Source organism: Schistocerca piceifrons, chromosome 1 (genome assembly GCF_021461385.2).
Source record: "Schistocerca piceifrons isolate TAMUIC-IGC-003096 chromosome 1, iqSchPice1.1, whole genome shotgun sequence".
NCBI lineage: Eukaryota > Metazoa > Arthropoda > Insecta > Orthoptera > Acrididae > Schistocerca > Schistocerca piceifrons.
Window position 1 is genome coordinate 1059614951 of NC_060138.1, and position 12601 is coordinate 1059627551.

General features: G+C 40.7%; 1 protein-coding gene across 2 annotated transcripts in view; it reads left to right on the forward strand.

Annotated features, from left to right (window-relative positions):
* Positions 1-12601, forward strand: part of LOC124746297 (U11/U12 small nuclear ribonucleoprotein 48 kDa protein-like) — a 74378-nt gene that overhangs the window by 15232 nt on the left and 46545 nt on the right. For both annotated transcript variants that reach the window (XM_047248941.1, XM_047248942.1), the window contains exon 3: positions 4161-4211. In XM_047248941.1, coding sequence (XP_047104897.1) covers positions 4161-4211 — 51 coding nt within the window. The remainder of the gene's footprint in view (positions 1-4160; positions 4212-12601) is intronic.

The window sequence follows — 12601 nt, forward strand, 5'->3', positions numbered from 1 at the left end:
ATGATGTGCGAGCAGTGTATTCATAAATAATTTTAAATTTACCAATAAACTGAAACCTGCTCTTTATTTTACTGACAGTTTAACCTACCCAAGTGTTTCAATTCATGTCCTTGCATATTGCTGTTCCTTACATTTGCAACAATATTTCTAAGTATGTGTCACTAATCTTAATGTGAAATGATGCAAGATTTTTGCATTCAGTGAAAACCATCTAGTTATCTATAAGAAGCTCCACAAACTAAAATCCAGGTCGTTCATGATAAACAACTCTCCCCCCTCACCCCCCCCCCTCTCTCTCTCTCTCTCTCTCTCTCTCTCTCTCTCTCTCATTCACATGTAGTGCTACCAAGTACTTTGCTCCCATCTCAGCCAATTGCTCTGTATTAAGGAATGTATATGTAAATCTAAAATGCAAAAGGAATATTGTGATAATCCTCTATTCACTAATTCCTGTTGTTAGCTACCAGCTATTATCAGGCTATGGGCAATCTCTTTTTGTCTAACAACAACGCTACACGTGGTAATGGCTAAGCTCTGCAGAATTATTATAAGGGTTGCCCAGAATGCAATGCACCGCTTTTGTTTCCTCAGCTGAAAACAATGCTATGAATGCAAAATGGTACATATGTATTATTTGAAGTCTCTGAGTGAGCGCCAAGTTTCCATCACTTACGGCAGATTGTGTTGCTGCAGTGCAGTTTCAAAATGGTGTCTTTAGGTGATGTATGTTACAAGCAACGTTCTGTTGTTGAATTTCTCACTGCAGAGAAAGAAACTGTGGGGAATATTCACAAACGCTTGTGCAAAGTCTGTGGAGCTTCTGCTGTTGACAAAAGTACAGTTAGTAGCTGGGCACCGAGGGTGAGGTCATCAGAATTTACACAGTGAAGCACTGGCTCTGCCATCAGGACAAGGATTGGTCCCAACAGGGCATACATGGTTTTGTTTTGCACAGGAGGAAGGCCACAGAACGGGATGGAGATTATATGGAAAAATATGGTGTGTAATAAAACACCATTCTTTCATGTGTGTATTTCTCATTGAAGGAAAAATAATGTGGTGCATTACTTTCTGGGCAACCCTCGTACGATGAACTGATGTAAGCTTATAGCAAAACACTGCTAGCACACCAGTGTTACCTACAGAATTAACAAGGACACACACAAGAATCCCAGTGCTGGCAATAATTTATTTTGTGTTCTCGTTTTCGTAGTCTTCATATGTAATACAGTATAAATTTATTAAAGGCCAGATGGAATTATTACAATTCAGAGAGAACGATGTATGTGGTAGAACAGTGGTAGATAGACACCAAGCCTGGTTAAGGTATCAGAGTCATAAAACAGAAGAATCTCACAGATGAGGAAGGACGAAAAAGATCATAAAGAATGAAAGATATTGGGCAATTCCGAAAGAAAACCTACTGAAGAAGATGACCAGAAAATGACTGAGTGAAGTTGCACAATGAGGCCACAAAAGAAGAATAATTCAGATATTTTTGGTGTGCATGCAAATGAGAATTTTGAGCCACCTGGCAGCAATAACACTACTTGGTACATTGCTGTTTGTGAATGTTAAATCGTAAACGTGACTTTCCCTATTATGCGAACTTCTTTGTGTAAACCTCAGAGGGCCTGAAAATAATGCATCTGTTTGAATTTGCATTGTAAATTTGGTTTTGCTGGTAGAAAATTTTAACTTGGGAGATAGCTTTACTGCTATGAGCTAGGCTGGTTGTAAACTTTCATTAAAATAACAGTGCCTGTTGTTGTCAACTTACCTTTTAATTAACATACTTTTCAGATATTGAAGCTTAAGTTCGTTTTGTATATTCCTTTCTTTTCTCAATATTAATTCTTTGGTGTTTTTTTCTGCTATGTTTCACAGTTGGATTATTCTTTGGAATCCACAGCTTGGTGTAATTGACGTGTATTCCACAAGGTGTCACGCCCATTACTTTTGTTGCTCTGGGTGGAGTCAGAGATGGCATCTTACGCATCTCTCTCTTCTTGGTATCATCACTTATGAAATAGAAAAAAAACCAAAGAATTACATATTTACGTAAACAGTAAACATTACTTAAGTTTTATGCAGTTTCATTTCTGTGTTCATTTTAGTTAGAGTAAACATGACACTGAAGCGGCCTTATGAAGCATAAAAAAATGAAAATAGAACATTATGATGTGCAGAAGAAAAAGAGCATCATTTATGTGAAACAGGGATGCTTCCTTAAATTACCTATGGGTTGTAGTTACCACTACCGACCCGTAGGATATATTTACCGAACTTCCAAATGGGAACCAACATGGAATAACTGAACTGTCAAGATTAGATTTAGTTTAGATTAGATTTACTTTCATTCCAATTGATTCATAGTGAGGAGGTCCTCCAGGATGTGGAACATGTCAGAACACATATTGAGCGAGGAATCACAATGGCCTGCCCTTCCCCACCTCGTGCTGTTTGTGAATGGCAGCACAGCAGGTCAAATGACCAGACTGACATACAGTTTTACAGTCGGGGTGCATGGGATAACCAAGAGAGTGCTCCTTCTCTCATACGAAATCACACCCCAGACTACAACTCCAGGTGTAGATTCAACGTATCCAGCACATAGACAGATTGGGTGCAGGTCCTCACCTGGCTTCCTCCTATGCAACACAAGGACATCACTGGCACTGAGGTGGAACCAGCTTGCATTAGAAAACACAACAGACCCCCACCCTGCCCTCTAGTGGACTCTCACTGGACTGCACAGAAGTTGCAAATAGTGGTGGCTCGGGGTCAGTGGAATGCACACTACAGGATTTCTGGCTTAGTAGCTGTTCTCGAAGTAACTGATTTGTAACAGTTCATTGCATCACTGTGATGCCAACTGCTGCTCAAATTGCTGTCACAGATTCACTGCAGTGCCCCAGAGCCCTATGCCATACATGAGTCTTCCCTCTCGCTAGTGCCACTTGGCCGTCTGCAGCCCGGTCTCCTTACGACCATACATTCTTGTGACCACTGCTGCCAACAACATGTACAGTGGTCACATTCATACCGAGTCTTTGTGCGCTGTCGCAGAAGGAACATCCAGCTTCTCAGAAACCTGTGACATGACCTTGTTAAAATTCCATGAGGTGTTAATAATGGTGTCTTTGCTGCCTTAAAGGCATTCTTGGCTAACATCAATTCACCATGTCCAATCTTAAAGGTAATTATCGCTCATGACTGATAAAGCATTATCCTATTTGCATCCTCATAGTAGTGCTACTAGCGTCTCTCTTATGTGACTGGTGAGAAATTTGAATAGATATAATCTTTCAGATGTAGAAACATGCCTAGCAATTTTTGTTTGTCACACAGCTCCTTCTTGGTGTTGCGATTCTTTTTCTGTTTGTGAATTTTTAGACACACGATTCAGAGTTCCGTAGTACCTGGTAGATGCAGGTGTCTTGAGACTTGGTTTTTTGGATCCTTCAGTATTCCTATTGACTTCACTAATCTAACAAAAGTTGGCTCAATTTATCCCTGAACTATTGAGAGTATTTTATATTTTGTCTATGTGTGATTCTTTCTCTCACCTTTGGAAATTGTACTTAAGAATTTTTAAATAACAGTATTTGGGATTTGGCACTGTGTCATTCTTTCCAGAATCTTTATATCCAGTGTTTCATCATTCTTGCTGAGGCTTTCCTCTGGAAACTGGCTTCACACTGTGATGCACTGTCAGAATTTCACACATTTAGAAAAAGACACTTCTTACATGTATTGCTGTAAAAGTTCATGATTGACTGGCTGTTCAGTGACAATACTGTGATTGAAGAATTTTTAACTTTATGGACAGTGCCCACAATAACCTATGTTCTCATAAAATTAAATAAATGTGCACTCAGATGAATGTTTTACAAAATTTTTGCCAGGCCACCTGAACACATTATTATTATTATTATTATTATTATTATTATTATTATTATTATTATCATCATTATCATCATCATTATTAGTTCATTTTTCTTAATATTTCAGATACACTCAGATGAATGTTTTACAAAATTTTTGCCAGGCCACCTGAACACATTATTATTATTATTATTATTATTATTATTATTATTATTATTATTATTATCATCATTATCATCATCATTATTAGTTCATTTTTCTTAATATTTCAGATAAGCAGCGCCAGTTGTATCTTTTGAAACAAATAACTCCCAAATCAGAAGGTAAGAGATACAAAGTAACATTTTTATTTTTTCTCAAAAAAATGTAACCAGGCTTGTTTATTGATTATTTGGCTAATCGATAAATTACATAGTCTTTATCTTATTCGAGGGAAATACTGTTACAGTAAAATGCAGTTTTAAGAAATGTGTAGATGTTGGTCACTGTATGTCTGCTGTGCAAGAATGTAATTCTTTTTCAATGGTGTGGGTTATTAAAAGATGCTGCAGAGGTGCGAAAACCAAACTTATGTTTAGAACTGAAGTATATATTTAAGGTTATTTATTTCATGAAATATTGTAAGAAACTTTCAAACAAAGAGTACCATTATTGTTGGTGAATGTGAACGGTGAAAATAAAATTAAAGATAAGAAGAAATTACAAAACATTTTCAAATCGTACGAGTCACAAGTTCTTAAGGTGTGTGTCCACTAGCAAGTAAACTTCTTCAAGTCACTTCCAGAAGCTACTAGAAGCTACTTCTGTAAGTTCTTCGACTTGGACACATCCCCAGCAAACAACTTCCCAACGTTTCATCAAGTTCCAGAAGGAGCTTCCACAGGTTATTGGGAACCGTATCTTGCACCTTGCAACTTACCAGTTGCTAGAAGTTTTTCTCAAACTTTCAGAACTTCTGTGGATTCAATAGCAGTACAGAAATATCAGTGTTGACAAGGAGAAAGGCATAAAGGTGTGCCATGGAAGCCTTAAAATTTACAACTGGCCATAGTAAGTCAAGGAAGTGTGAAATGGATTTATTGATTACTTTGTTTCACCAGAAGGGCAAGTAGAATACCAGTGCAGATGTATTAAAATTTCACTGAATTTGTAATGTTAGTGTAAAAGTAATAAATACATTTGCAGAAATCAAAGAGTAATTAGAAGACGATCTCTTGGTGCTATAGCTTGCTGCACATATGTACCCTGTTCTTGAATATTTGATTGTACTATGGACAGAAGACGTTCAGAGCTTGCATAAAACATCCTCAGAAAGTTTGCAATCTGAGTGAAGTTCATTCAGTGGTTTCCAAATCTTCACCCAAACATTTCCTTTTTCTGACTTTGTTTTTCATCACAATTTTTCTTCAGTAATAGTAATAATGCGGGAATGCTTATCTGTTTCACAACTCAACTGTAGTGCAAACGCATCTCTGAGTACTTGCAGCAAGTGCATGCAGAAGTTACTTGCTAGTGGACACAGACCTTTTATGCCACAGCCTACTGCCTATATTTATAGTAATAACAATAAAAAGAGAGAGAGAGAGAGAGAAGAAATGACGGGCTGAGTATGAAAGCACCATTGGTACACTGTGAATTCTGAGACAGTATGGACTGTGAGTGGGGCAAAATGTTAATGCTTGGCATTAGGTACAGATGAAAGTGTCAGCGATACATATAAAAAGGGAAACTGAATAAAAAAGGTTTTCCTAGTGTTATTATTTTCAAATAAAAATAATCATGGAATACATTATACATTTTTAATCCGAAATATATTAATAACTGGTTAAATGAGAAGAATCACGAGAAACAAAGCAAATTCCAAAAGATTTCAAGTATTTAAATAATGAGGTTAGATATAAAGCTGTAGGTGCCATTAGCATAGGTATGAATCATTCATGGCCTAACAATGAAACTACAGTGGTTGAAGCAAGATGGTTGCTACAAGTCACAATATTAATTACACAGACCTTTGGAAAAAGAAAATATTTATTGTAGGTTAAACAAGAAAAGGAAGATGAACTGTCTGTTAGACTGGAAGGAAATTACTATTACAAACAAGAGCATTTAGAAAATGAAGCAGAAGCAGAGTTGAGCAGAAAAGGGAAGATAAATGGTACAATAAAGTAAAATAACTAAGAAAATGGGTCTGAGATCAGTGGTTTGTTTTGATTTATTGAAAGAAAAAAAGGATGGTGACAGAAAGAGAACAAGAGGAGAATAGGAAAAGAACACTGGTTTGTATGAACAGGAAAGAGTAGAGGAAGAAATGGCACTAGGATAGGAAAAACTGAACAAAAAATTGCCACTAGTAAAGGTGGAAAAAATGACAGAAAAATGTGATGGTAATGTTATGAAAATGATAGACTGCCACCCACCATAAGCAGGATGCCGACAAGTCACAGTTAGTCACAATAAAAAGACTGCTAAACATTTAAGCTTTTGGCTGAAAGGCCTTCTTCAGAAACAGAAAGCACCCAAACGTGGCCTAGCCTGACCAACAAATTATCCGTTTCTAGTTGCAACCCTTCTGTACACAATGATCTGTACCTTTTCAAATTCTGTCAGTCCTTATCTCTCACCAACCTAGTCCTGCAAAACTATATAAATCAGGTCCAAATATCCTTGCAATACCTCCTCTCCATCCATAAAACTCTCCAGCTCTGCAATTCCTAATTCCCTCATTCCATTTCCCAGATTGAAACTCTTATCCTCCAAGACATAGAGCAGCATGCACAACCCCACCTCAAAAACCTCTCTAACCTGTTCGTCTCCTACTCCCGCCATGGATTACCATTATCCATCACCATAAGAGGAGCCCTCAAACCTCCACTGCATCCCCTCATAGCTGACAAGCCCTGCCTCACAGACCTACTACATTTACCACACCCTCAGAAACTACATCCCACCACCATACCGAATCTAGAACCTAAAAAGACCCAATCTACAGTCATGAATCTGACCTCCAAAAGCCTCTGTCCCACAGAAGTATCAGTGTTTTCCGAAGCCCTTACCTTTCACCCCACTCCCATATTCAATCACAATGGACTTTTTAAAAGCTCTTCTTTTCTTCTCCCTGTCCTTACAATTGAAACAATTTTTTCCCACTAACCCAACCAATTGGACCCAATCCAAAATCATTATTGAATCCTGATTCAGTTCACTCCTCTGCACAAACATGATCCATCCCCATTGCCCCCAAACCTTCCTCAGTTAACTTTCTAGAATTTGCTAACCTTGAATCTGGTCTCATCATCATTCCTGAAATCTCTTAACATGTGAACCAGCCTTACATCTGCAGAAAGAACTGCAGTCCACCACCTAAAAAATTATGCCAACCTGTAATCCTAACTGCCACCTAAGGTTCCATCACTGAAGTTATGAACTGCAGGGATTACCTGGTGGAGGGACCCTGCTGGCCGTCAGATTCATCCATAAACTCAGCCACCCTGGACACCCCATTGTGACCAATTTCTGTGCACTCACTGAGAGAATCTCTCCTCTCATTGATCAGCACCTTCAGCCTATTACCTGTAATCTATCCTATATAAAAGACACCAACCATTTCTACCACCAACTCTCCACAATACCTGTTCCTTTAGCAGCCAGCACCAAGCTCTTAACTGTTGATGCCACCTCCCTTTACATATTGTTCAATAGTGGCAAGACTTGGATATTAACCCAGGGAATTGCTGGTATTGAACAACACCTTTCCCCATGCCCGACTGACTACCGATCCTATGACCTCTTTCCTGGTCACCATGACCACTTATATCCTCCCATACAGTTACTTCTCCTGTGAAGGCATCACCTACAAACGAACCTGGGGTACAGCGGTGGGCACTTACAAGGCACCATCCTGAAACTTTGTCCGAACGGGCCCTGGAAGACCCAATGGTACTGACCGACCGCTGTGTCATCCTCTGCTGATAGGGGTCACTGGATGTGAATATAGAGGGCATGCGCTCAACACACCTCTCTCCCAGCCGTTGTTAGTTTTCGTGACCAGAGCTGCTACTTCTCAATCAAGTACCTCCTCAATTTGTGTCACGAGGGCTGAATGCACCCTGCTTGCCAAAAGCACTCGGAAGACCAGATAGGTCACCCATCCAAGCGCTAGCTAAGTGTGACAGTGCTTAAATTCGGTGTTACCACCGCGGCAAGGCCGTTGACAACATGACGTCATCCTATGCCAACTTATTCATGGGACACCTAGAGGAATTCTTCCTAAACACCAAGAATACCAAACTCTTCACCTGGTTGATGTTGAATGGCAACATCTTCATGGGTTGAACAGAGGGTGAGAACACCCTGTCCACGTTCCTCCTCAACCAAATAAGTCACATTCCGTACTGTTGACCTCCACGTCAAGGATGGCTACATCAGTACTTGTATTCAGACTAGCCCTACCAACCACCAACAATACATCAGTTTCACAGCTACCACCTATTCCATAGCAAGAAGTCCCTTCCATACAGTCCCTTCCATACAGTATAGCCACCTATGTTCATCGCATCTGTAATGGCAAGCAGTCCCTCTTCAAATGTACCAAGGGTCTCACTGAGGTCTTCACAGGCCGAAATTACCTTCCCGACCTCGTTCAGAAACTGATCTCCTCCGTCCAGCCTCTCCAGTCAGCTACCACCTCACACATACCCATCACCTGGCCATGAAGGCGCACTCCAGTTGTCACTCAGTGCCATCCAGGACTGGAGCAGTTGAATCACATTCTTTGCCAGGATTTTGACTACATCTCCTCTTGCCCTGACATGAGGAATATGCTATGTACTATCCTCCCCATCCCTCCCACAGTGGTATTCTGCCATCCACCAAACCTGTGTGGTATCCTTGTTCGTCCTGACTCTACCCCTGCTCCCAAACCCTTGCTTTATAGTCACATCCCTGTAATAGACCTACATGCAGGAACTGTCCTATACACCTTACCACCACCCGCTACTCAAGTCCTGTCACAGACACCAAAACCAGAGCTATCTGCAAAAGCAGCCATGTGATCTACAAACAAAACTGCAACTACTGCACTGCTTTCTATGTGGGGATGACAAGTAACAAACTGTGTGCCCACATGAATGACTATCACCAAACTGTGACCAAGAGACAGATGGACCACCCAGTTGCTGAACATGCTGCCCAACACAATGTGCTCGACTTCAGTGATTGCTTCATAGTCTGTGCGATCTGGATCCTTCCTACCAATACGTGCTTTTCATAATTGCGCAGGTGAGAACGCTCTCTACAACATAGCCTTTGTTCCCGTAATCTCCCTGGCCTCAACCTTTGCCAGTCCCTGTCATCCAACTGCCAATCCCGTCCCCACTCCCAAACCAGCAATATGCACGCCTCCTGTTGTGTGAGTGCAACCACTAGGCTTTTCCCTGGCTCTATTTCTCTCCTGTACCTTCTTCCTTTTCTGCTCCCATAGCAGCCCTATCCTGACTCCATCATGTCCCTGCTTACTATCAGAGGCAGCACAACACCTTTCCCCATCGCTATCATCATATCCTTCCTCCTCCCTATCCCACACTGCCTCCTTACCACCACCACCACCACCTAACACACATTGCTGCTCAGTGAGATGCATTTGCAGTCTGCAGTTGGGCCACAGTAGCCGGCCAGAGAGAATGGCTGTGTGTGTGTGTGTGTGTGTGTGTGTGTGTGTGTGTGTGTGTGTGTCTGGGGGAAGGGGTGGAGGGGGCTATGCACATACTTATTCCAAAGGAGGCCTTTTGGCCAAAAGCTTAAATGTTTAGCGGTCTTTTCATTGTGCCTGTGTGCTGTCTCAGTGCTGCCTCTGTGTTGTGAGTAGCAATCTGACCTTTTCATAATATTGTTGTTATTCCATCCTGAACTTTCCTAATAATGGAATATGTTAGAAAGTGACCTCTGTTAACATTCCATACTCTGGTAATGGGGGGGATGTGTTGGGCCACAAAAAAGTATTTAAGTTTTGGTTGTCTTGCTGCAGTGTGTATAACATGACTAATAAATTGTCAGTAAGGTTTCCTTTCTTGGACCATTCATACATAGTAAGAGTTTGATGTTCCTGTAGTTTACAGTACATCATGAGCTTCTCCAGTTTTCAGCCCTGGGTTTGGTCAATTTGGTACATAGGCCATTTCAGCTTTCTCCGTCCTCCCACTGTTTTTCTCTCCCAACTCTGTCTTAGTCTTCTAATCTTGTAATCACACAACCCTTCACTCCAACAATCCATCTGCCTCTGGGCCTTTCTGTAGGTATCTTGCTCCCATTGTCATTTCATGAGCCTATCTCAGTATCCTGCTTAAGTCAGGTGAGTACAATAGGTGGTATAGCACTTAGCAGCCCCATCAGTCAAACAAATCAGTGACAGCTTGTACTGTACATACTTGAGCATTGTCCTGCAAAATGATGGTCAGGTCCTGCAGAAAGTGTCATCACTTCTGTCTCTAAGCTGGTCGTAGGTTGTGTTCCAGAAATGAACAGCATAGAGAAAGAAGTGGTGACACTTTCTGCAGGATCTGAACATCATTTTACAGGACAGTGTGTGGATGCAAACTGGTACTGATTTGTTTGACTGATGGGGCTCCTAAGTGCTATACCATCTACTGCACTCCCCTGACTTACGCCCTCGTGAGTTCAACTCGATTTCTAAACTGAAGGAAACACTTCACGGCTTCCGCTTCAGAACTGCTACAAATTCATTGGGCAATAGACCGTGCTGCTCGAACTGTCAACACAACTAGCACTGCTAAGGGTATCCTACGACTTCCACATTGCTGGCAATGGGTAAAACTTTGAAACATGTATCTATTTTGTACGAGCTGTAAATAAATAGTTGCCAGTATCAAAGTTCCAACCCTCGTATTTCCTTTATTTTTCTCATAGTCAGCCTTCTATTTCTATTTTTCTGAAGGTTTTCCTAGATTTAACTTCTTTTCACACTACCATACACTTTCACAATGTCCAGGAACATCATTATTAAATCCTTGCCATATTTGTATTCTCTCTCTTGAAGCTGCCTTATGCTAGAAATTAACATTCTGATAAGAGTTGTTTGTTTTAGCATTTGCTTTGGTGTTCATTATGCTGTTTTTCTAGAAACCTGGGAAATCCGATTTAGGTCCAGCAGCTGGTATTGTAGACTATTTAGCCTTCACAAGTCACATTGTCCGGGATGCACCACATGGAGGCTAGTCGTTATCAGTATTTTATCTTATAATAAGTATATACTGTACATATATCTTTTATCTCAAAATGTACCAGATGTAATCTGATGCTGTATTACTGATGTGATCTGATGCTCTATTTAAAGCCATATGAAATAAATAAATAAAACTAGAAATTAAGCTCCTCTGTCAACCAATATTGTTCCTCTTCCTCCTACTCCTACTATCTACCATACTATCTTTTCCAGGATCTTCTCAAATACCTGGGCAGCATCACACATGAAAGCAACTCCCCTATGATTGTGACACAGTTTCCTGCAGTCCTTCTTAAAAATAGACACCAAGATTCCCCTTTCTCAGTCTTCAGGTGCCCTCTTCTCTTTCATTGGTGTTCTTATCACTTGATAGAGCCACATCACTCCAATAGTGCCAGCTGCTCTCATAATCTCCACTCTTATACAACACAGTCCAGACACTTTTCTTCCTTTTGTGCCCTTTATCGCTTTGTCTGCTTTTGTCCACAATAGGTCCATCTTGACATTCTTACACCCCCAGGCTCCTCATTTTCCTCTTTTATATTTCCATTGGGCTTTAATAACTCTTCAGAAATATTCTTTCTGCATCTCGTTGATTTCCTATACATTCTCGTTTCTTTTCTTCTGTATTGATCGTGCCAACATTTCCCATTATTATGCCTCCTGACATTTTCCATTATTATACCCCTCTTCGTAGTTTTACCCTTTCTCTAGAGGACCTTTTTGCTCCCTTTGGTGTCCTCCTCTCTGACTATGATGACCATGTAGGACTTCAGAAGGTATCAACTTGACATCTACATCCTCACACCTTTCTCTTTCCTTGCTTGTGTCTGCACAGGGTTGCCACAAGTTCTGGAAATCAGGGAATTTCAAACACATAAGGAAAATATCAAGGAAATTAAAAAAAAAAAAAAACAACTGGAAAAATATCATTTTTGTCTGAGCAGATGAAATGATTTGTTTGCTGAGATGTCATTCATTGTCACTGGCTGGGCGCAGCTGGGTACATGAGCTCATGAGCTGCTTCCCTACCCCTTCATTCTTACTGCCTGTCATGTGTGCGTGAGTTGTTTCTGAATAATTGTGTAAAAGTGTTTGTGTTCTCATTTTCTGACAAAGGCTATGGCCAAAAATTTAGTTGTGAGAGTGTCATTGTCATTTCTATGTGCCTGTCTGAAGCTCAGTGATCATCTTTACGGTGAGTTGCTACCTATCCTCATTAGTATTGATTTTGAGAGTATTCACACAAGTTATCTATAGCAGGGATTGATCTTCGTGGTCTTATTTCGTCAACGTGGTTCTGTGACATTTAAATAGCTGGTCACACCAGTGGGCTTCCATGATGGACCGAAACCATAGGCCTTTTCTATGGGTATCTCTAATGGATCAGGCCCGCCAATCTGAAGCCCATCATTTCCCACTGATGTGCAGGCCCTGTCCGTTGGATCTAGTCTCACTGATCTGCCTGCAGGCCAG